This window comes from Balaenoptera acutorostrata, chromosome 14 (assembly GCF_949987535.1).
Source record: "Balaenoptera acutorostrata chromosome 14, mBalAcu1.1, whole genome shotgun sequence".
In the NCBI taxonomy this organism is placed as follows: domain Eukaryota; kingdom Metazoa; phylum Chordata; class Mammalia; order Artiodactyla; family Balaenopteridae; genus Balaenoptera; species Balaenoptera acutorostrata.
Window position 1 is genome coordinate 20,732,174 of NC_080077.1, and position 26,472 is coordinate 20,758,645.

The 26,472-nt window shown below is 40.0% G+C and overlaps 2 protein-coding genes across 9 annotated transcripts in view; one reads left to right on the forward strand and one right to left on the reverse strand.

Moving 5' to 3' along the window:
* Positions 1-9,451: 9,451 nt before the first annotated feature.
* Positions 9,452-9,958, forward strand: LOC103020749 (ferritin heavy chain-like). The gene has a single exon (XM_057528041.1). It carries the CDS (start codon positions 9,452-9,454, stop codon positions 9,956-9,958), a length of 507 nt encoding a protein of 168 aa, XP_057384024.1.
* Positions 9,959-10,482: 524 nt separating this feature from the next.
* The window catches only part of UTRN (utrophin), a 506,643-nt gene continuing 490,653 nt past the window's right edge, over positions 10,483-26,472 (reverse strand). For all 8 annotated transcript variants that reach the window (XM_057528183.1, XM_057528180.1, XM_057528182.1 and 5 more), the window contains 3 exons: positions 26,147-26,239; positions 15,158-15,180; positions 10,483-12,482 (listed from right to left, as the gene is read on the reverse strand). In XM_057528183.1, the coding sequence (XP_057384166.1) occupies positions 12,474-12,482; positions 15,158-15,180; positions 26,147-26,239 (125 nt within the window). In that variant the 3' untranslated portion in view covers positions 10,483-12,473. The remainder of the gene's footprint in view (positions 12,483-15,157; positions 15,181-26,146; positions 26,240-26,472) is intronic.

The following is a 26,472-nucleotide window of genomic DNA, read 5'->3' on the forward strand; positions in this document are numbered from 1 at the left end:
TATTAGAATACTCAGTGGTGGGTGTCTCTAACAATCCTGGCACGCCTTGTATCCCAGCCATAACCATCACCCTCGGATCTTTAACCGAGTAACATGTTTTCCTCCTTAATGATCACACACCTGGTAACTCATATGCAGTGGCTTACTGTGCAAATTGAATTGCCAAACTAAATATGCTAATAGTTCCTTTCTTGAAGTCCCTGAGGGCCTTCTATTCATCATAATGGCATAGCTAATTTGGACACTGACTTACCCATGTCAGTATACCTAAACCAAGCTCACACTGCAAATCTCAGAGGCACCAGACTTATCGTGGGCAACATATTCGAGTAAGCTGACCGGGGCTGGGCCCATCAAGGTTAAGACTGCCCCACCTAACCGTCAAGTCAAATTTTCACAACAGCCTCTTAGAGTTAAAGACGGACTACAAACAACAGCCAAAATAGAGAAAAGACTCCTCATACCTTGCAGCACCCCGGATAACACTCGTATCAGTCCTGTTGATAATCCACCGGAAACGATACGGGTCCCGCCTAGGCCAGTTCCGCCTAGCTCGGCTCCGCCAAGCGCGGGTTCCGCCTAGCCAAGGTTCCGCCTACCCCTGGTAGAAAATATTCGGGGGGCTTCCCTTCCCTGGTGGCGCAGTGGTTGAGAATCTGCCTGCCAATTCAGGGAACACGGGTTCGAGCCCTGGTCTGGGAAGATCCCACATGGCGCGGAGCAACTGGGCCCGTGAGCCACAACTACTGAGCCTGTGTGTCTGGAGCCTGTGCTCCGCAACAGGAGAGGCCGCGATAGTGAAAGGCCCGCGCACCGCGATGAAGAGTGGCCCCTGCTTGCCGCAACTAGAGGAAGCCCTCGCACAGAAACGAAGACCCAACACAGCCAAAAATAAATAAATAAATAAATAAATAATTCCCATTAAAATATATATATATATATATATATATATATATATATATATATATATATATATATATATTCGGAAAAAAAGAAAAAGTCCATAAAGCTCCAAAATCTGAAACTTGAATTTATCACGTGCTGGCAACTATTTATACAGCATTTACATTGCGTTAAGTATTGTCATAATCTAAAGATGATTCAAAGTATACAGGAATATAGTATTTGCAAGCATTATACCATTTTGTGTAAGACACTTGAGCATCCCTGGATTTTGGTATCCACGGGGTCCTGCAGGATTACCCAGTGACAACTGTACGTACTTGTCCAGGACACCAGGATAGCTATTCCCTGCTTCCCTGTAGTACCAAGGCCAAATATTATTTTCTTTTTGGTGGCTCCTGAAGCTAAAATTCTACGGTAGTAAATCCATGTTCTGCTTCTTTTAGTGGTCCTTTAGGTCAAAATAATCAATATTTGTTTACGTTCTCCTGGAAAAATCAACAGTATACCTGGACTACTATGGCCAAAAGTGTTATTGAAGTACCCTCCTATTCTTCATAAGTTTTCAACCACAACCTCAAGGATCTAAACTTCCTTGTGATTGTATTCTTATCTAGTATGTGGATGACCTTTTGTTGTGTTCTTAAGATGGGGCATATACCCTGAGAAAACCATAATTCAAAAAGAGACATGTACCATAATGTTCATTGCAGCACTATGTACAATAGCCAGGACAGGGAAGCAACCTAAATGTCCATCGACAGATGAATGCATAAAGAAGGTGTGGCACATATATACAATGCAATATTACTCAGCCATAAAAAGAAACAAAATTGAGTTATTTGTAGTGAGGTGGATGGACCTAGAGTCTGCCATACAGAGTGAAGTAAGTCAGAAAGAGAAGAACAAATACGATATGATAATGCATATATATGGAATCTAAAAAAAGACAATGGTACTGATGAACCTAGTGGCAGGGCAGGAATAAAGACGTAGACGTAGAGAATGGACTTGAGGACATGGAGGGGGAGAGGGAAGCTGGGGCGAAGTTAGAGTAGCATCGACATATATACACTACCAAATGTAAAATAGATAGCTAGTGGGAAGCAGCAGCATAGCACAGGGAGATCAGCTCGGTGCTTTGCAAAGACCTAGAGGGGTGGGTTAGGGAGGGTGGGAGGGAGGCAAGAGGGAGGGGATATGGGGCTATATGTATGCATATGGCTGATTCACTTTGTCATACAAAAGAAACTAACAGAGTATTGTGATGCAATTATATACCAATAAAGATCTATTAAAAAAAAAATATGGGGTGAGCTCTAAGATTGATTCCATCTATCTGCTTACTGTTTTAGCTCAGGGAGGGCAGGAGGTCTTCAAGAAGTTACAATTTTGTCAAAGTAACAAACTAGGTTTCATGTAGATAACAAACCTAGAACATGACTTATCCCAAGGAGGTAAATTTCTTTCCCTTATCAGATTTGGCTTTTCAAAACTTTATCAGGCCATTAGTTGAGAGACAAATAAGAGAATTCCTGGATCTGACTAGCACTGCAGTTCCTACTTTTTCGCAGTCTCCATGTCACTGTACGACTCAATCAAATCTTCTGTAATCAACCTCTTGGAAAATCTAAGCACAAACACTCCTTTCATGAATTAAAATTAACTCCAAAAACCTCCCAATCTGGGCCTATCTAATTATCATAAGCTTGTCTAATTGTATATAATATGAGAGATTTGAACAAGTCCTGCATGTTCTGACTCAGCTTCTGTGAATCATTAGAGATCAATATCTTACTATAGTTTCTTTCTTGACCTGGTGGCAAAAGTCTACTCATCTCGTTAAGGGCATGAGCCACAACAGCCAAACTAGTGAAGGCTCTGTTAACTTTTATTTTATTTTATTTTATTTTTTATTGGGGTATTGTTGATTTACAATGTTGTGTTAGCTTCTGCTGTATGACAAAGTGAATCAGCTATATGTATACATATATCCCTTCCCTCTTAGATCTCCCTCTCCCCCCGCCCCCAGTCCCACCCATCTAGGTTACCACAGAGCACTGAGCTGAGCTCCCTGTGCTCTACAGCAGGTTCCCACTAGGTATCTCTTTTACACGTGGTAGTGTATATATGTCAATCTCAATCTCCCAATTCATCCCACCTCCCCTCCGCTCACGGTGTCCACACGTCTCTTCTCTATGTCTGCATCTCTATTCCTGCCCTGCAGATAGGTTCATCTGTACCATTTTTCTAGATTCCACATATATGTGTTAATATACAATATTTGTTTTTCTCTTTCTGACTTACTTCACTCTGTATGACAGACTCTAGGTCCATCCACGTCTCTACAAATGACCCAATTTCGTTCCTTTTAATGGCAGAGTAATATTCCTTTTTATGGCAGAGTAATATTCTATTATATATATGTACCACATCTTCTTTAACCATTCCTCTGTTGATGGACACTTAGGTTGCTTCCATGTCTCGGCTATTGTAAATAGTGCTGCAATGCACATTGGGGTGCATATGTCTTTTTGAATTATGGTTTTCTCTGGGTTAACTTGTTTTTTAGGGTCTCATTTAAATTTGTCAGTCCCTCATGTTGCACATTCTTTGTTACTTATTGAAAATAAAAAGTACCTCTCTGAAAGTAGACTTACCTTCTAGGAAATCCTATATTTCTCTCTCTCACATATTTCTATGCATCATTGTAATGCTTTGAATCCTGCTACTCTTCTTACATCACCTTTAAGAAGGAGGCACTTATGACTGTCTAACCTTTGCAAACTATCTAGGCCCTTCAATAGATAGGCTAGAAACTAGTTTAGAAAATCAAGACTTAGTTTTGATTGTTGATACGACATATCTTAACACTGAAACAGGAAAATATCAGGTGGTTCAAAATAGAGCTGCCATGTAATGTGGTCCTCTAAAAGGAACAGGGGCTATTTTAGAAAAAGGGTGTTGCAATTACATCTCTCTAGACCTCTCTGGTACCTAAAATATTACTGAGATCCAGTATGCAAACAAAGAAATTATGAATTTGAAGACTTTTGCTAATAACCCCATAGCTAATTCTGCAGGCTCTTCAGATGGGTGATTGTATTTATTCTCTTGGTTTAGTTCGGGTACTCGTGGCTCCTGAGAAGTGGAATGCAAACTCTGATTTGTCTGCGTTGTGGTTTTCAGATCTGTGATCCCCAGAGTTTTGCATACTGTGTGTAGCTGCTGTCACATTTAATGATCCAACAAATGTCTCCAACAAAAAAAGAACAGGAAAACCTGACACTTATGGCAGTTGAAAAACCACCCCAGAAACATGATACTTGATTGTAATAAACTGACGTGAAGTTGTGGCTTGATCATGCTTCCAGATATTAATGGTCTATCCTTCAGCTCAGGCTGAAGAAGCTGAGAACAGAGAGCATATACACTCTCTCAACTTTGTCTACAATGTCATGAATTTAGAATTCTATTGTCCTCACTAACATAGCTTTGGTATTCCTCTGTCTTCATCATCATTACTTTATTATAACTTCATTGTTCCAGAAACTTCCTGAAAAACTCATGTATATGCACATCAAACTGTTCAGTTCTTTCTTCAACAGATCATATCAGACAACTCCCATTCACATTCACAGTGCTCATTTCCAAAAATTGCTATCTACAACTCCTTTGTTTGTTATCAATAGTATGTGGGAAATGAATTTAGTAATCAGTACATGTTGTCTCAAAACACTGAAGAAATAGATTAGAAAATAATTCAAACAGATTGTGACAATCTAGAACATTGTTTTGCTATTTAAAAAAATATGAATAGATCCGGAAGAAAATATGACGGAGTTTTTACCTGTGTGCAAAAGAGCCAGATTGCAAAAGAAAGGGGCTTTTGGAAGAGAGAAAATATACGGTATTTATAGCTCCATTTAACACAGCAATCATATTGTTTTGTTTGTTTGCTTGTTTTGTTTTTGGCCACATGACATGTGGGATCTTAGTTCCCCAATCAGGGATTGAACCCGTGCCCCCTGCAATGGAAGCACGGAGTCTTAACCACTGGACCACCAGGGAAGTCCCGGCAATCATATTATGATTGGATAATGTTTGGGTCAGTTTTAGCAGACACCAGGAATTCCCATTATTAATTAAGCAAAGAAATAAACAAAAAATGGGATCTCAGGAACAATTTTTGGATACCCCAGCCATTCCTAGACCCTGTGGTTTTTGTAATACATGCCTGGTTTAGTAATGCCTGCTATGCATGGCTTGTTTAGGAAGACATGGATTTTAGAAATAGAAATTATTTTCCTCTAGAAATATAAATGTTTCCTGAACGGAGAACAGAGGGCAAACTGTCTTGATTCTTACCCATGCTTTAGCATATTTCTTTAATGATAGAAATATATTGGTTGTCACACAAGATTACTTTCTGTTTTAAAATCCTGAATTAATACTGATAATTGTTTTACTTTTCACTTGTCACTTTTCTAGACTTCATGGGCTCACCACCTATATATATTTGCAAGATTAAAACCTATGACTAATTCAGCACCTCAAGTGTACATTACCGAATGTTTACAGGTTAAGTGACAAAAGGGTTCTGTTGCTAAATGCTTTAGAAATGCAGAGTGATACACAGTTAGATAGGTTTCTTTACTTCAGGATTTCTCAAAGCTTTTATTATGTTCATGTGCATTGCGAATCTCCAAAGGGCCTTAGAGCATGCACTGTTTCTCAAAATTATTTAGTCAGGGAATCCTTTTAGTGGCGAAATCCTGCTACATCCATTGCATTTTTAGTGATCATCATGATGTCTTCTTTGGATTCTAACATCACAAACAAGCACACTGAAACATCACAGTGAAATTATTGGGATATGGTTCTATAGGTGGTGGTTAATTCTCACATTTTTTTCTTGAGCTGTATCCCTATATTTGGATACACATCCTGTGAGGATCTAGAGCGCACTACAAGTTCTTTTTTTTAATATATAAATTTATTTATTTGTTTATTTATTTATTTTTGGCTGCATTGGGTCTTCGTTACTGCGCTTGGGCTTTTCTCTAGTTGCGGTGAGCGGGGGCTACTCCTCGTTGCGGTGTGTGGGCTTATTGCGGTGGCTTCTCTTGTTGCAGAGCATGGGCTCTAGGCGGACGGGCTTCAGTACTTGAGGCACGTGGGCTCAGTAGTTGTGGCTTGTGGGCTCTAGAGCGCGGGCTCAGTACTTGTGGCTCACGGGCTTAGTTGCTCTGCAGCATGTGGGATCTCCCCGGACCAGGGCTCGAACCTGTGTCTCCTGCATTGGCAGGCGGATTCTTAACCACTGCGCTACCAGGGAAGCCCTACAAGCTCTCATAAGGACCTGCTAATCTTCCTCCCAGCTCCCATTACTACTATCATACCCTCTTGCTTATCATTGGGCTGAACCATTAGATTAGGCAGGTAGGGATTTGTTCCCTAACTCTGTTTTCTGCAACTTGAACAATACCTTGCCCGCCACTTGGATATTTTGTTTCCAATTCAGTTATAGCCACTAAATTTCAAGTCAAGGAAGAATTTTGATCTGTGGTTAACATCCTCCAGTTAATCACAAGATTCCTCTTTACTTTTTAAATTTTATTATTTCATTAATGACATTTTGGGGATATAGCATCCAGCATGCGTTTTGTTTTGTACTAAGCAACCTCTTATATTGGCCATCATTACCAATATTAACCTGCATGGTCGGGGTGGGAGTGGGGAGAGAACAGGATACGTGAGGATTATTTGGGGAAGGGTTGAGCTTTTGAAACTGCCCTCGCAGACATCCCAAGCAGCGTAAATAGTTGTCCTCAGTTTGCTAAGGGGTAAACATGGCTCATGAGATCCATGGAGTGTAATGAACAAGACTATTCTAGATTTTGATAGGCTCACTCGGGTCAGATTTATGCTAGAATGGCTCAATTCTTTCCAACAGTTTTATAATGTTATTTTATTTTACTTTATCTAAATTAAAAGAAAAAAATTGATTCGAAGTAAAAAGTTAAAAATCAGTATATTTTTAATACTTTCGTAAAATGTTTCTTAAGAAAGTATTATCAGGAACTAATTGTAATTACATCCCATGGCAGCCTGGGACCTCTTCTCATTTAATTACAAATTGAACATTTGTGGTTTCTGGACTGACAACAGAGCAAAATGTGGGCAAATTGTCAATTAACTTTTCCTAATTACTCACGTACAAAATTCAGAACAGTACCTAAAAAATAAGCTATCTGTAAAAGAATAGCTGAACCCAAGCATACACTGCAAATATTCCCAAATTATGAAAACTATGTCACCAATTGGAATGCCTGCAAAATGCAAGATTAGTGCCAAGTTGGTAAGTTTAAACAAAGTGCAAATAAATTGCATGTTTCTAGACAAATGCTTGCCAGGGTTTGATATCACATGTATCTATTCATTTGGTCAATGTGAAGAACCTCCTGTGTATTGTGTATTCTTCCAGCTAACAATTTAAACAAAACTTCTGAGCAGTTTATAATAATATCCCTTTTATTCCATTTCTCACCTATGCTTTTTTCTTTCTTTCTTCTTTGTTTTTATTTTTTCTAATTTTAGTGCCAGTCCTTTTCTATCAGGAGGTCTTCTGCTTCTCCTAGGATTTGGGGCAAAGACATGCTAAGTTTTCCTACTTGTGTTTCCTTCTGAAATTGGATTGATAGCCTGGGGAGGAGGGGCTGATCTTCTTGATCTTTGTTTTAAAAGAAGGCCTCCTAAAAAGGCTGCTTCCTTCCCACTCCATTGAGGCAGTGGACATCATACCCAAGGAAATGGACATTATAGTATTCTGGCCCATGTCCTCTGCTTTGCCTCCCTCTAAGTTTATAAGGTGAAACCTGATGGCTCCTCCCCTTAGCTACACCCTTCGTCCTGTGACTCTGCAGTTTGTCTCACAAAAGAGGTGGAATCTACTCCCCATACCTAGCCTTATAACTTGCTTTGACCAACAGAATTCAGTAGAAGTGATGATGCACCAGTTCTCAGCAAAGCCCATCTACAGTCCCACATGTCTGTCATTGCACAAAAACACACCCAGTTAGTTAGGTTGCTAGTGGATGAAAGAACCCCGCCTTGTTGCCACAGTCATCCGAGTCTAGCCATCCCACATCACTCAACAACCTGTCAACTCCAGACATGTGAGCAAGTCCAGCTGGAATCAGAAGAGTCCTGCCCAGATCAGCTGAACCTCACATCCCATGAGCTAAATAAATGATTATGAGGTTTTATGGCTGCTGTGTCACATTACAGTGGCAATAAATAACTAATACCACAGATAGTGAATGTAATGTGATTGTGATTGGCTCCTGGCCTCCATCGAAGTCTCACTCTTGTTAATTAACCTCACAAAAACACAAGCTGATATCATATGTCAGTGAACTGTGGGGAGCCTACTTACAGTGTTAGGTGGTGTGGTATTAGCGGTTTCAACAAATTCTCGAGCGATTTAAAGGCCCCTGAAAAAGTTGGTCTACTGAAACAGTTGAATGGTGGCGGTCCAGAGGCGTGGGGGAATATCCAAAAGCAAACTACATTCTTTAAATATATATATATACATGCTCAATGATAGAAGTAACAAGCTGAAGGCTTAGGCTTAGTATAAAAACAAAACTTTTTCATTTGTTCTCAGCTCCATTTTCAACTACCTACTCAACAGGTTGCTGGAAACCAACAATTGGTTCTTTAGGAATGTTTAATGTGGATATTACTTTGAGGTAGACAGGATGTTTTAAATGTATGTTTATTGAAATGGATCGATTTTTTTTTTTTTTAAATTTTATTTATTTATTTTTGGCTACATTGGGTCTTCGTTGCTGCATGGGGGGCCTTCTCAAGTGGGCTTCTCATGGTGGTGGCTTCTCTTGTTGCGGAGCACGGGCTCTAGGCCTGCGGGCTTCAGTAGTTGTGGCGCACAAGCTCAGTAGTTGTGGCTCACTGGCTCTAGAGCACAGGTTCGATAGTTGAGGCGCACAGGTTTAGTTGCTCCGCGGCATGTGGGATCTTCCCGGACCAGGGCTCGAACCCAAGTCCCCTGCATTGGCAGGTGGATTCTTAACCACTGTGCCACCAGGGAAGCCTGATCGATTTTCTTTAACAAATTATATGTTTGGGGTTTTTTCTGTTCCACAGATAGCTTTTACTTTTAGAATCAAGTAACATGATTCTCAACGCTATTTCCCCTGGGGTAGCTTCCGAAATGTACTAAATCTCCTACCAGAGTGGTAAAATCCAGTGCATATACAAAAAGTGCATTATTTAAGAGCATGAGGCTAAAAGTGGATTTGGAAGGGTAACCAACTAAATACCAATAGCACCTAAGTTATTAAAACAAAAACTCAGACGGTCCTCGCGGAGAGTCGCCGCGGTTTCCTGCTTCAACAGTGCTGGGACGGAAGCAGCGCTCACCCGCCGCTCCGGCCGGCCGCTCCGAGCCAGCCCGCGCCACCACCTCACAGCGCCCCCCGACCGCCCCAAGGTCCCCGCCGCCGCCTCTCCTCCGCCGCCCGCCATGACGACCGCGTCCCCCTCGCAGGTGCGCCAGCACTACCACCAGGGCTCGGAGGCCGCCATCAGCCTCCAGATCCACCTGGGGCTCCACGCCTCCTGCGTCCACCTGTCCGTGTCATACTATCTGGACCGCGATGATGTGGCTTTGAAGAACTTTGCCAAATACTTTCTTCACCAGTCTCGTGAGGAGAGGGAACATGCTGAGAAAGTGATGAAGCTGCAGAACCAGCGGGGTGGCCGAAGCTTCTTGCAGGAGACCAAGAAGCCAGACCGCGATGACTGGGAGAATGGGCTGAATGCAATGGAATGTGCGCTACACTTGGAAAAAAGTGTGAATCCGTCACTACTGCAACTGCACAAACTGGCCACAGACAAAAATGACCCCTATTTGTGTAACTTCATTGAGACTCATTACCTGAATGAGCAGGTGAAATCCATTAAAGAATTGGGTAACCAACTTGCGCAAGATGGGGGCCCCCGAATCTGGCATGGCAGAGTATCTCTTTGACAAGCACACCCTGGGAAACAGTGATAATGAGAGCTAAACCTTAGGCTGGCTTCCCGTAGCCACGGGGATGACTTCCCTGGTCACCAAGGCAGTGCATGCATGTTTGGGTTACCTTTACCTTTTCTATAAGTTGTACCAAAACATCTACAAGTTCTTTCCTTAGTACCATTCCTTCAAATAATGTAATTTGGTACCCCCCCCAAAAAACGAAAAACAAAAAAAACAAAAGCTCAAAAGGTTTCATGTACATGTGTTTAACATCCAACATTATTTTTTCCCTATCAATAAGCCTTCTATCTGTAAAGGAAATTGAGAATTATATATATAAGAAAGAAGAGAGGAACACAGAGAAAGAGTGAGACAGTGAGAGTAAGAGAGAGAATGTATTAGTGTGTATGAGAGAAACTGCAGGAAAACATGTAGATTTATCAGGATATAGGCTCTCTTTATATTTTATTTTCATAAATGTACATTCGAAGTTCAGAGTCTACCAGTGAACACCGCTGAAGAATATCAAAGTCATCTTGTGTTAAAATTACTTTTATTCAGGATGAAAAATACAGATGTAACCAGATTAGATGATAGTCTATGATTAGTTCTTTATACCACATATTTCAAAAGAACTACATACTTATTTCCCCTTGTTGTTACTGCAATATATTTCTTTATATTTATTATTCCTTAGAAGGTTACAATGTAGTGTTTTATGTAGCTTTTCCTTAATAGCAGATGGAGAACATGTTGCACACAATTACAGGCAGAAAAAAATACATAACTTTTCAAAGTAAGGACAAGGAAGACACCAAATCTACAACTTGTAGTTCAGAGTTCAGGGAATTTTTTTTTTTCTTTAAATAGGTACTTTTACTGGGTATGATGTGGTCTGATAAAAGCTTTAGATTTTTCAGACTGCAGTAGCATAAAGCTATTTCCAACACGATGGATGAAGACGGATCTGAGGTAGAAAGGTGGTCATGGCTTTCCTCTTATATAAAACAATTTTCTTCTTCTCAAAATATCTCTGCTGCAAATAGACACCCTGGTCCCCCAACCCACCCAACCTATTCTAAAAGAGTAGGAATTTCTAACTTTAAGCCTCCTTCTGGCCAGATCCCAGTTAAAGAGAACTCCAAGTTAAAATGTCCTGATGTTTTAAAAGCATATATGCTTGAATCAAAACACATTATTTTCACTTTTTTTGGTTTCTCTACATTTGGTAAATCACATAACATGTTTAAACGGAATCAAATACATGTTAACTCAGAAGCCGAACCAAATACCCAACTGAATGCACTCAAAGGTATAAGGCAGGGTGCCAGCATCGAAGCATTGATTTCATTCTTCTACAGAAGCAGCGATGCGGGCTTTTGATGAACATTGTTCCCAAACGTATTGATCAAATGAAGGGTAATAAAAGGGCTGTTCATTCACTCAAAAGGTAAAATGAGACATTCATTAAATTTGTGTCTGCTTTCAGAAGGAAAATAACTGGGGGCTTCAAGAGTCATAGAGGGCTTGAGTATACACAAACAACTGTAAAACTTTCTTCAAAGGGAACCAAAGACAGCCATGTGTTTTGGTATCACAATTAGGTAAATGTCTGCTGTGTATTGAATGATGAAAATCAAGACCTGGGAACTAGGAAAAGGTGGACCAAGTTTTGCTTCTGCGTCAAAATGAAAATATGCTTAAATGGGCAACCTTTGGTAAAATGATCTTGGAGATTATTATAATCCTGTCATATTGACTGGAACATGAAATAAATAAAGAAATCAAGACCTACTGATACAGAGCAGGGAAATAAAATGCAGGGAAAAAAATCCCAGTAGAAATGCCAGTTAGGCCCACAGGATTTTTATTGTGGTTATCCAAGTGATCGCTAAAGAAATAAGTGTACGATGTCAAATAAAGTTAAACAATATACACAGAGCTGTAGTCTAATCCATAAACATATAATATTTGATTGAAATATATGAACTTATTAATTTGGCCATACCATGGAAACAAATAAAGAAAATCTATTTGGTCATGTGGCTGATGAATTATAAATAACCAAAACATAATGGTAAAAGAGTCAAAGAAACAAATGAAGTTATTGTACAAGGTTAATATGAAGGAATGTAAAAATGTAAAATTGTCTTCTAATTCTTACGCAATTTTTATGGTTATTAAAAAGAAGGTATCATATTAGAAAGCTCCCACCCACTTTCCCAATACTGTATACATTATACAAATCAGTGACAAGTGTATTACTTCCAAATACCACTCTGTTCATTAATTTACAGTTGCATAGAAAGGGAAGAAGAAAACAATAATATATGATTATTATAAAAACAAAATATCCTTTTCTCTTTGGATAGTCAGTATTTTACTCCTTCAGTAGAACACACAGTCAGCGCTCAACAGCATGATTCAAAGAGCCATGGAGCTTCTGATGAAATGGACGTTGAAATTGGCATTTGCTGAAAAGGGCAATACTGTAAGTTAAGAAATGTTGGTTGGCTAGATGAATACTTCACATTGCCTGTGGGAAGGGAAAACAGCACTGTCAGAACAGCATTTACAGAAAACATTACAGGTAGCAGAGATCTGTCAACTCTTAAAAAAAAATTAAAGTGTTTTTTTTCAGAACTAGACAAGCCCTATTTTGCTTTGTTCAATGGGGACTCTTTACTCCCATGTGACTTTTGTTCCTGGGATGAGGTCCTTTGCTCTCATCCTGAAGTTACTTAGTCTGCTTTTTATCCACTCAGCTGATATAGGGGAAGTCTGGAAGACTTTTATTTTGCCCAGGCTGGAAACCAAGTTAAAATTGAGAAGACTTGTCTTTTTTTTTGCAGGAAGGTACCAATGTTCAGTGATTTAGGCTGGTGTAAGCACCCTGTCTCTCCCTGAGGGTCTGTGGGAGGTCTCCTGCAGGGTGGTACCCTTGACAATTCCAACTGGTCTCAGTCCCCAGCTGGGGTCCAGACACCAAGAACTCAAGACAGGAATTACAGTCCAAGGGTGTGCAGTGGTTCCAGTTAAAGGCTCAGGGCCAATGTACATAGGCAAGGGAGGATAGAAATCCAGGCCACACTAAGGGTAGTGGTATCAACCTTTCGAAGAGAAGGCCAAACAGTTCGGTCCATCATCATTAAAACCCATGTCCTCAAATTCTTCTCTGAATGCATCTTTCACTTGCATGCTCTAATGGATATCTGGATCTCCCCTGAAGACACAGCTTCAACACAGGACTGTTTTTCATCCCTCACACTCCTCAGATATTGGATAGGTCCATATTGTGTTTTTCACAGCACTTTCTCCCTCTCCTCCCTAAAAATAACCAGCTTTGACTCTCTTGTCATCAGACTATACCATCCACTATGCAGCCATCTTCTGGCTCCTTGGTTCACGTCCCCTTACCTCTTGAAGAAAAAATGGCTCAATGTCACTCACTATTTTTTTTATTTTATTTTATTTTATTTTATTTATATTTTTTATTTTTGGCTGTGTTGGGTCTTCGTTTCTGTGTGAGGGCTTTCTCTAGTTGTGGCAAGCGGGGGCCACTCTTCATCGCGGTGCGCGGGTCTCTCACTGTCGCGGCCTCTCTTGTTGCGGAGCACAGGCTCCAGACGCGCAGGCTCAGTAATTGTGGCTCACAGGCCTAGTTGCTCCGCGGCATGTGGGATCTTCCCAGACCAGGGCTCGAACCCGTGTCCCCTGCATTGGCAGGCAGATTCTCAACCGCTGCGCCACCAGGGAAGCCCTCACTCACTATTTTTAAATGTTCATGATTTCAGTGCTCACATAGATGATTCTTCCAAAATTCTGGCCTCTTAGTTCCTTGAACTCCTCTCCTCTGAGAATCCGTCCTCACCCTTCTCAGCCACTCATTCGAAGTTGCAAATCTGGACCATCACCAATACCTGCATCCCCTCCAACATTTCAATTTCAATCATCCCACTTTCTGACAACTCACCTGTACCTTTCCAGCTGACTTCCACTAGGACCCCAACTTCACCCACCCTTTGGTGCTACAACCCATTAATATTTGGTCTCCCATACCTAACACACCCTCACTTCTCTTCCTACCAAACTCAGGTGCTTGTTCAATCATTATCATCAACGCTTTGCCTCTTCCCTTGAACTGCTGTACTCTCTTGGCCAAACCACAACTTCAACTTTGGTTAAATGCAATACTTGGCCTACTCTGGTACTGTGCTCATGAACTTGAATGTTGCTGAAGGGCCACACATAGCCCTGCAGACAGGCCTCAGGTTAAATTCATGAGCAAGAAAGCGGTGGCCTTTAATGCCGCCTGGTAGTCACTCTACTTCTCTCTCCATGTGCTCTCCTGAGCTCCAAGCAGCTACTACCCATCCTCCAGTCTCTCCTCACACCTCCGATGCCTCCTCCCCATCCTCACTCTCTGCTGAAGCCCCTGCTTCTGACTCACTAGGACATCAGAAGCAGTCAGAAGGCTTTTACTCTCTGGGATGAGGTTCTTCCTTCTCACGAGCTCTCACAGCACATCCAATAATCTACTTCATATTCCTTTGTTGTCCCTCCCGTTACTGAAGATGAACCATCTGTGCTTCTCCTTAAGATCTCAGCCCCTCTTGCCATTAAGGCAGTGACCCAATCAGAGGATTCACTGTTTCAAAAAGATTCATAAACAAGTTCATGAGAGAAAGTGTTCTCCAAAGATTTACTGTGGTCTTGGGACACATTGTTTCTAAGAGCACCTGATAAAGAAAATACTGAAAGGCACACGGCTATAGCTGCCAACAGTTCTCAGCAGAATTTTAAATGAAAAATCAAAACCTTTTCCCCTCAGAGTAACAAAACCACCTTTGGGTAGTGCTCCAGTCATTGCTTTTAAGTCCATGTTCTGTGATAGCTACCTTAAGTAGATACCTGGGAGAACAATGTCAGTCAAATCTATCCAGGGTAACTTTATATAGTACATATGAGGCCTTTAAAAAGCTGTTTGAACACAAAAGGTCAAGCACTTGGCATTTCGGGCATTTGGAAGGACTGGCTTGGGAGGGGTCCCCCTCCCTGGACTGACAAACTGTTGTATTTAATCAACTAACATGTCAAGCAAGTTTACTTATTTACATGGGGAATAAAGTAGCACTAAAATCGATGGTAGCTAATCACTTACTCTAGGTTATAATCTATAACACCCAAACCAATCAACCCATTAACTCTTACCTGTGGCCTGCTGGGGAGATTTGCTGAAAGAGAAAACAAAAGTAATCAATTGAAGGTGGTACTATGGTTCCCCCTTTCAGCATGCAAAAGTGTGGACTGTACCATTCCCAGCTGTTAAGCGGATGTTAATAAGAAAAGAAGGACAGGTTTGGGGATTTTTTTTTTTTTTTTTTTGCCTAGATGCTTTAACAGGGCTAGTTTCCCTAGTTAGCTTCTCATATCTCATGTGCTGTAAGATACAAAAATTCCACCAAAATATGCAAAAGATATGCCAGCTCTCTCAAATAAGTACACACTAAAGCATTCAGTGAGTAATTAGTCTTGCAAAAAAAATCTCAAAATTTCCTGTTGAAATCAAGCCATATATTTAGTTTATGTATTAGAACAGAGCAAATTCTGTACATTCTACTGAATAGTACAGATTCTGACCAAGAGGTCATTGGGGAAATGAAGGAGCTCGAATCTTTAGTTTCTGCCCCCCTTACCCCAAAGTCTAGGAAGATGGTGGCGATGTGTTTGCGTCAAGGAAAGGTCTGGCCTAGTCCTCAGCACTCAGAAGTCTTCTAGAAACTTGGGCTAATTGTGCCTTCCATGGGCTTAGTTAAGAGCATCAGAGAACTTAGAATATGGTGTCTAATTTGCCTTTGCATCTGAGCAGCTCAATTCCTTCTTGGTTACAGAGGCCATGGGACAGTGTAGCTGATCCGGTGGGACCTGGGAGGGCAGGCACTAGCAAGTCTCTTCTTTAAGGCCTCTGCTTTTTCATCTCTCCCTTTTACTGTGCCATCTCAAAATTATTGGACTGGTACTCAACCCTGGGGGACAGAGGGAGCTCCACCCCCCCAGTGATGGTAACATCTTTTCTGGGTCAAATAAGAATTGTCCCTAATCAAACAGCATGTTACTCCTTTCATCTCTCATTTTTCTTTGCTGAGGGAAAAAAAAGACATCTGTGACCACATAGTGGGTGCTTTGTGAGAAAGAAAGTGAGCAAGAAGGGCAACTTCCTTATGATGCCTGGAGGGAAAGTGTGAGCCCCAGCAGTACTGGGGGGAATGATCAGGTTAAAAAAGCCTAGTCCTACCAGGCATGTAAATTATATCAGGAGAAAAAGAGTGGATCTCCTTACACATATGGGAACTACACCTGTATGGGAACGACACCATCCTAAGGGAAAGCTTAGTTGCATTAGCATGAAGTATGCCATAGGCAGAGTTATGCTTCTCTTCTAAGTAACAAATACCCAAATCCAAACAGAAATCAAATCCATTTTGCTCCAAATCAACATTTTAACCCTATAGTCTTTTAAATCATACTGAACAAATCATACAAGTATATTTTTTAAAGAAATCAGGAAAACATTGCATTGTAGTAGGTCTTGAGATTTTGATGAACGTCAGTAAAGCTGAATAAATATAGGCAGAAGGAGACCTTCAAGATGGTGGAGGAGTAAGACGCAGAGATCACCTTCCTCCACACAAATACATCAAAAATAGATCTACATGTGGAACAACTCCTAGAGAACACCTAGTGAACACTGGCAGAAGACCTCAGACTTCCCAAAAGGCAAGAAACTCCCCACGTACTTGGGTAGGGCAAAAGAAAAAAGAAATAACAGAGACAAAAGAATAGGGACGGGACCTGCACCAGTGGGAGGGAGCTGTGAAGGAGGAAAGGTTTCCACACACTAGGAAGCCCCTTCGTGGGCGGAGACTGCGGGTGGCAGAGGCGGGAGCTTCGGAGCCACGGGGGAGAGCGCAGCCACAGGGGTGCAGAGGGCAAAGTGAGAGATTCCTGCATGGAGGACCGGTGCCGACCAGCACTCACCAGCCTGAGAGGCTTGTCTATCACCCGCCAGGGCGGGCGGGGGCTGGGAGCTGAGGCTCGGGCTTCGGTCGGATCCCAGGGAGGGGACTGGGGTTGGCGGCGTGAACACAGCCTGAAGGGGGCTAGTGCGCCGCAGCTAGCTAAGAGGGAGTCTGGGATAAAGTCTGGACCTGCCAGAGAGGCAAGAGACCTTTGTTTCGGGGTATGTGAGGAGAGGGGATTCCTTCCCAGTGTGCCCACCGAAGGCAGAGCACTGCCTAAGTGAGCTCCAGAGATGGGCGCGAGCCGCAGCTATCAGCTCAGAACCCAGAGAAGGGCATGAACGGCTAATGCTGGTGCCGCTGCCACCAAGAATCCTGTGTGCAAGCACAGGTCACTATCCACACCTCCCCTCCCAGGAGGCTGTGCAGGCTGCCACTGCCAGGGTCCCGTGATCCAGGGACAACTTCCCCAGGAGAACACACAGCGCGCCTCAGGCTGGTGCAACGTCACACCGGCCTCTGCCGCTGCAGGCTCGCCCCGCATTCCAATTATGACTATCATACCCCTCCCGCCCCCCGGCCTGAGCATGGAAGAGTGTCCTAATCAGCTGCTGCTTTAACCCCCTCCTGTCTGGGCAGGTAACAGACTCCTGAGGGCAGTCTACACACAGAGGCAGGGCCAAAACCAAAGCTGAACCCTAGGAGCTGTGGGAACAAGAAAAGAAAGGAAAATTTCTCTGTGCAGCCTCAGGAGCAGCAGATTAAATCCTCACAGTCAATTTGAGGTACCCTGCATCTGAAGAATACCTGAAGAGAAAACAAATGTTCCCAAAATTGAGGCGGTGGACTTTGGGAGCAACTGTAGACTTGGGGTTGGTTTTCTGTGTCTAATTTGTTTCTGATTTTATGTTTATCTTAGTTTAGTATTTACTGCTTATTATCATTGGTGGATTTGATTATTGGTTTGGTTGCTCTCTTCCTTTTATATATATATATATTTCTTTTTTTTTTCCTTTTCCTCTTTTTGTGAGTGTGTATGTCCATGCTTCTTTGTGTGATTTTCTCTGTATAGGTTTGCTTTTACCATTTGTCCTGAGGTTCTGTCTGTTCATCTTTGTTTTTGTTTTTGTTTTTGCTTTTCTCTCTTCCTTTTCTTCTGAGCCATGTGGCTGGCAGGGTCTTGGTGCTCCGGTCGGGTGTCAGGCCTGAGCCTCCGAGATGGGAGGGCCAAGGCCAGGACATTGGACTACCAGAAACCTCCCAGCCCCACGTAATATCAATTGGCGAGAGCTCTCCGAGAGATCTTCGTCTCAACACTAAGACCCAGCTCCAACCAATGGCCAGCATGCTCCAGTGCAGCACGCCCCATGCCAAACAACTAGCAAGACAGGAACACAACCCCACCCATTAGCAGAGAGGCTGCTTAAAGTCATACTAAGTTCACAGACACTCCGAAACACACCACCAGACATGGCCCTGCCCACCAGAAGGACAAGATACAGCCCCATCTACCAGAATACAGGCACCAGTCCCTGCCACCAGGAGGCCTACCCAAGCCACTGAACCAACTGCACCCACTGGGGGCACACACCAAAAATAACAGGAACTATGAACCTGCAGCCTGCAAAAAGGAGACCCCAAACACAGTAAGTTAAACAAAATGAGAAGACAGAGAAATATGCAGCAGATGAAGGAGCAAGGTAAAAACCCAAATAAATGAAGAGGAAATAGGCAGTCCACCTGAAAAAGAATTCAGAGTAATAACAGTAAAGATGTTTCAAAGTCTCGGAAATAGAATGGAGAAAATACAAGAAATGTTTAACAAGGACTTAGAAGAACTAAAGAGCAAACAAACAATGATAAACAACACAATAAATGAAATTAAAAATACTCTAGAAGGAATCAATAGCAGAATAACTGAGGCAGAAGAACGGATAAGTGACCTGGAAGACAGAATGGTGGAAATAACTACTGCAAAGCAGAATAAAGAAAAAAGAATGAAAAGAATTGAGGACAGTCTCAGAGACCTCTGGGACAGCATTAAATGCACCAACATTCAAATTATAGGCATCCCAGAAGAAGAAGAGAAAAAGAAGGGTCTGAGAAAATATTTGAAGAGATTATAGCTGAAAACTTCCCTAACATGGGAAAGGAAATAGTTAATCAAGTCTAGGAAGCACAGAGAGTCCCATACCGGATAAATCCAAGTAGAAACACTCCAAGACACATATTAATCAAACTATCAAAAATTAAATACAAAGAAAAAATATTAAAAGAAGCAAGGGAAAAACAACAAATAACATACAAAGGAATCCCCATAAGGTTAACAGCTGATCTTTCAGCAGAAACTCTGCAAGCCAGAAGGGAGTGGCAGGACATATTTAAAGTGATGAAAGGGAAAAACCTACAACCAAGATTACTCTACCCAGCAAGGACCTCATCTAGATTTGACGGAGAAATTAAAACCTTTACAGACAAGCAAAAGGTAAGAGAATTCAGCACCACCAGACCAGCTTTACAACAAATACTAAAGGAACTTTTCTAGGCAGGAAACACCTACAATAACAAACCCAAAACAATTAAGAAAATGGTAATGGGAACATACATATTGATAATTACCTTAAATATAAATGGATTAAATGCTCCAACCAAAAGACACAGACTGGCTGAAGGGATACAAAAACAAGACCCGTACATATGCTGTCTACAAGAGACCCAAATCAGACCTAGGGACACATACAGACTGAAAGTGAGGGGATGGAAAAAGATATTCCATGCAAATGGAAATCAAAAGAAAGCTGGAGTAGCAATACTCCTATCAGAAAAAATAGACTTTAAAATAAAGACTATTACAAGAGACAAAGAAGGACACTACATAATGATCAAGGGATCAATCCAAGAAGAAGATATAACAATTGTAAATATTTATGCACCCAACATAGGAGCACCTCAATATATAAGACAAATGCTAACAGCCATAAAAGGGGGAATCAACAGTAACACAGTGATAGTAGGGGACTTTAACACCCCACTTTCACCAATGCACAGATCACCCAAAAAGAAAATAAATAAGGAAACACAAGCTTTAAAAGACACATTAGACCAGATAGACTTAATTGATATTTATAGAACATTCCATCCAAAAATAACAGAATACACTTTCTTCTCAAGTGCTCATGGAACATTCTCCAGGATAGATCATATCTTGGGTCACAAATCAAGTCTCAGTAAGTTTAAGAAAATTGAAATCATATCAAGCATCTTTTCCAACCACAACGCTATGAGACTAGATATCAATTACAGGAAAAAAAAATGTAAAAAATACAAACACATGGAGGCTAAACAATATGCTACTAAATGACCAAGAGATCACTGAAGATATCAAAGAGGAAATCAAAAAATACCTAGAAACAAATGACAGTGAAAACACGATGACCTAAAACCTATGTGATGCAGCAAAAACAGTTCTAAGAGGGAAGTTTACTGCCATACAATCCTACCTCAAGAAACAAGAAACATCTCAAATAAACAACCTAACCTTACACCTAAAGCAATTAGAGAAAGAAGAACAAAGAAAACCCCAAGGTTAGCAGAAGGAAAGAACCATAAAGATCAGATCAGAAATAAATGAAACGGAAAGAGAAATTAAGGAAGCAATCCCACTTACCACAGCAACAAAAAGAATAAAATACCTAGGAGTAAAGCTTCCTAAGGAGACAAAAGACCTGTATGCAGAAAATTATAAGACACTGATGAAAGAAATTAAAGATGACACAAACAGATGGAGAGATATACCATGTCCTTGGATTGGAAGAATCAATGTTGTGAAAATGACTATACTACCCAAAGCAATCTACAGATTCAATGCAATCCCTATCAAATTACCAAAGGCATTTTTTACAGAACTAGAATGAAAAATTTTACAATTTGTATGGAAACACAAAAGACCCTGAATAGCCAAAGCAATCTTGAGAAAGAAAAACGGAGTTGGAGGAATCAGGCTCCCGGACTTCAGACTATACTACAAAGCTACAGTAATCAAGACAATATGGTACTGGCACAAAAACAGAAATACAGATCAATGGAACAGGATAGAAAGCCCAGAGATAAACCCATGCACATATGGTCACCTTATCTTTGACAAAGGAGGCAAGAATATACAATGGAGAAAAGACAGCCTCTTCAATAAGTTGTGCTGGGAAACTGGACAGCTACATGTAAAAGAATGAAATTAGAACATTTCTTAACACCATACACAAAAATAAACTCAAAATGGATTAAAGACCTAAATGTAAGGCCAGACACTATCAAACTCTTAGAGGAAAACATAGGCAGAACACTCTATGACATTAATCACAGCAAGATCCTTTTTGACCCACCTCCTAGAGAAATGGAAATAAAAACAAAAATAAACAAATGGGACCTAATGAAATTTAAAAGCTTTTGCACAGCAAAGGAAACCATAAACAAGACGAAAAGACAACCCTCAGAATGGGAGAAAATATTTGCAAACGAAGAAACTGACAAAGCATTAATCTCCAAAACATACAAACAGCTCATGCAACTCAATATCAAAAAAACAAACAACCCAATCCAAAAATGGGCAGAAGACCTAAATAGACATTTCTCCAAAGAAGACGTACAGATGGCCAAGAGGCACATGAAAAGTTGCTCAACATCACCAATTGTTAGAGAAATGCAAATCAAAACTACAATGAGGTATCACCTCACACCAGTTAGAATGGGCATCATCAGAAAATCTACAAACAACAAAACCTGGAGAGGGTGTGGAGAAAAGGAAACCCTCTTGCACTGTTGGTGGGAATGTAAATTGATACAGCCACTATGGAGAACAGTATGGAGGTTCCTTAAAAAACTAAAACTAGAGCTACCATATGACTCAGCAATCCCACTACTGGGTATATACTCTGAGAAAACCATAATTCAAAAAGAGTCATGTACCACAACGTTCACTGCAGCACTATTTACAATAGCCAGGACATGGAAGCAACCTAAGTGTCCATCGACAGATGAATGGATAAAGAAGATGTGGCACATATATATAATGGAATATTACTCAGCCATAAAAAGAAACAAAATTGAGTTATTTGTGGTGAGGTGGATGGACCTAGAGTTTGTCATACAGAGTGAAGTAAGTCAGAAAGAGAAAAACAAATACCATATGCTAACACATATATATGGAATCTAAAAAAAATAAATAAATGGTTCTGAAGAACCCAGGCGCAGGACAGGAATAAAGATGCAGACATAGAGAATGGACTTGAGGACACAGGGAGGGAGAAGGGTAAGCTGGGACGAAGTGGGAGAGTGGCATGGACATATATACACTACCAAATGTAAAACAGATAGCTAGTGGGAAGCAGCCACATAGCACAGGGAGATCAGCTTGGTGCTTTGTGACCACCTAGAGGGGTGGGATAGGGAGGGTGGGAGGGAGATGCAAGAGGGAGGGGACATGGGGATATATGTATACGTATAGCTGATTCACTTTGTTATACAGCAGAAACTAACACAACATGGTAAAGCAATTATACTCCAATAAAGATGTTATAAATAAATAAATATGGCAATTCACAGTGAAAATATGCTTGTAGATAAAAAAATTGAAAAAGCATTTGTTGGTCTATTAGTAAAAAATAATATTCAGGTTACTACTAGTATCATATATATTTCGATGATGCAAATGAAAAAACCAACAAAAGATTTTACACTAAAAAAATTAGTTACAGCAGTCAGTGGAAATTTTAGTATGTTGGTTTATAGGCAACACAATTAAATTCCCTTCATTAACTCCTTGCCAGGAAGAGATGGAAATGCTTGCCTCTCTGCTCTGAAATTCAATGTAAATAATTAAAAGAAAATTTTAAAAGGCCATAATTCAAGGATGCTATCAGGACTAACTGGGATATTAATCCAAGACAGATGAATTCTAAAGCGTTACGTGCAACAATATACAGACACAGTAAAAAAAAAAAAGTCATGTTTAAGTAGGCAATTCATGCAATTAGGATTTAAGAATACAATTTCATTTTAATTCCTAGACTTCCCGGAGTGGAAATTCACTTGTGACCATGCTAATTTTTAATTCACAAAGGATCAAAAGTCAAGATTAACATGCCGATCTCAATTCATTGTATGCTGGTGACAAGCAATTTTAAAGTTCTTGTTAGTTACAGGGGCTCAAGGGATTGGTTTGCCACTAGGAAGATGCCAATCTGATCTGCTTTCAAAAAAATCCTCCAAAGGTGGTCAGTAAGCTTCGGGAATGCGAAGGCTTATTAAAATATTTGCTAGCTTGAGCAACTTGAAAGGGGCAACAAAGCTAAGGAATCCTACAGAATCTTCTAAGTACCATCTGGGGGAAACTTCAACAACTAAACCTTCCTTCCCAGTGGGAATATGTAATCATTCATTCATTCAATTCAGAAATGTATTGAGCACCAAATCTGTGGCAGGTGCTTATTTCTATTCTGTATCCATTTTCTTAAAGAGTTTAATAACTTTAGGCAGAACTTTAAAAATATATATCAATTTTACAAATAAATCAGTTACACCTTTATTTTTCTGGAAAGCTGTCCCTATCTTGGAGAATTTTTATATTATCAAAGCAAAGTATAATATATAAATACCAAGAAGAGCAATCTAAACCCAAATTAATAGCAGAACCTCGGAAACAAAAAATAATAAGATCTAAATTTAAAAGGATTTCTAAAATAATACTATCGTCATTTCCTATATGGGATGTACTTGAGCTCTTCAAAATAACATATGACTAGTAATACTCATCCACAGAAAACTATAAATATTACAAATATTTGTGAATGTGCAAACTTTGACTGTGAGAACACAGGGCCACATCCTGTTAAGGAATCTTGGGTTTCTGCAACTCACCCTCACAATAGAGAATTGCACAGGTGAGAAGGCACCAGTGCAAAGTGGGAGTTTAACCTGTCATGTAGATCCCACTGAAGATATATACTGTTCTCAGGAACCAGTAATAGCTATTAATGGCTAATACGATACCAACCAATGGGAATTTTACACTTGCCTTTAAGGGAAGCCAAAAAATGAAATGAATGCATCCCTCTCTTAAGATTTATTTTTGCCCTATAGTTATATTATTATTTATTTTTAATTATATTCTCTTGTAAAATATGACATAGATTAGCCTTATACAATATCTCCATATAAGAATATACTGTGAAAAAGATTTAAGAGTAACTGCTTTAAAAAAATTAAACTTTTAAAACATATCATAAATTCTTGTATAAAAATTTTAATATGGAAATTATACATTTTATATCCACTAGAAAGCATATATTTAAACATATTTCCCATCCTAGCTCTCATTGCCAATTGACTTTTAACTTGAAAATATCCATTATGATAGTTAAAAAAAAACTTCTAAACAAGACTTACAGAATTTGTTCTTAACTAATTATTAATGTATTTGGATTTAAGCTGAACTAAAAAGTAACTTAATTTTGAAACTCTGGCTTATAAAGACTATGATGAGGTTTCATGTAGACATTAAGTAAAATATAATGCAGAACCAAAATCTCTACGAAATTTAACCTTGAATTATAATTAATACAAAGATTTAATCTGTTCATCTATTATGGCTGTTATAGAGCCTAGTAAATAAGTAACAATCTGATAGCATATGGGCTTCACCTGACCCTCTGAAGCTTCTGTGATACTCTACAGGACCAAAAACCTGTGTGTGTGTGTGTGTGTGTGTGTGTGTGTGTGTGTGTGTGTGTGTGTGTGTGTGTGTGTGTGTGTGTGTGTGTGTGTATGCACCTGCTTTTTGGGGGGGTGAGCACGGAGATTGATATATGGTACATACAATTCTGCAAACTTTGAGAAATGAAATTACAAATAATAACCTGGGAAATTATATGCTCCCAAATATAAATATATTTACGGACTTGTGGAAACTGCCATATGTCCTTTAGGCAATTACTTCTGAAAATTCAGAGACGATTATATTTCAAATAGCTGTTTCCACTTCCCACTAAGGTTGGCATTTTGTAAACTGTAGAGTGGTATAAATTGAAGCATACTTTTTAAACGAAGTCAATATATCATGTTTACCTACACTCCTGATAATGTCTTTTCCCTCATTTAAAATGATATTTTCCGAGGAGAGGATGGAAAAGGGTGTGATGAGAAGCTGTGTTTTATATATACATATACACTACATATACAGGATGTATGATATATAACAGTATATGTATATACTAAAATCTTAGTCTAATAGCTGACTAGATTTAATCACCCTGAAAATTATAAATGTATTTATAAATAATCATATTTATTTAAAAGATTATTTAAAATATAATTGTAGCACTATATACTATGTATATACAGTAAACTGTTTGTTTGAAACAGCAGAAATGTTTTCTGTGAGAGCTCCGCAGAAACTGCAAGGCGGCAAGGTACTGAAATCAAAATGTTTGGGAAAAAAATCAATAAATAGCAATCATTATATAATTTCCTCTGGAATTTGAACTGTTTTTATTTGGTTATTTTCTGGCTCTTAGTTTCCATATGGAAAATTCACAGGGTCATAATCTGTGATGCCTTAAATAGTTTGGCCTTTATACAGTGACTATTTTATTCCATGAGAAAAGAACTCCAAAACCAAAAACAACCCAAACCAAAACAAAAAAAAAAAAGGAAAATTTGAAAATAATCCCTTTCTACACCTGAATTTGATGACATCAGAAGACAAGGTCTGAAGAGAAGAGAGGGAATTACATTAGAAAAAGCTATTTTCAGACCTTGTTTGGTATGTCACTAAAAGCTCTCTTTTGAAGTAATACATGTTTCTTACTATAGCCTGCATTGAAGAGGATAATTTCTCCTTAAAGACAGGCTTGTTTTATTTGCCTCATGTTATCACTCAGAAGGCAGACCAAAGAATCCCAGAGAGCAGGTTCTCACTGGCCCTGCACACAGTGATGTGATGGTATCTAGGCTGGGCTTCATTTGCTTTGCCGACATACGGAATGTTTGATTTATCTTCAAATAATTTACAGTCTTGTTTCTAATATTGGTTTTTGTTATCTTACCAAAGAAGACAAAGGGCCCCCCTCAGGAAAAAAGAAATGGAAGGAAAAAGCGTAGCAGTCGCGTTATGATCTTTCATACTCACGGCAGCAAGATGGAAATGTACTGTTGATCTGCTCCATAACCTCTGTGAGGTCTGTGCTGGTGTCATGAGGGGGGGCCAGCAGGTCCTCTGCCGCTGTGACAGCAGATAGAAAGAACAAGAGACACTCTGAAATTAATGTCTGGTCTTCCACTAAAACGCAACTTCAGGGAGAAAATACTAGTACTGGCCTCTAAATATCAAGGTGAAAATAGTCCTCCTTATAAAGGATAATTTTAGGGGAAAATTCCAAAACCATTTTTGTATTTTTTTGTGGTAACAGAATTTTACATAATTAAAATTTATTAGATGTTTCTAAAGGAAGAATC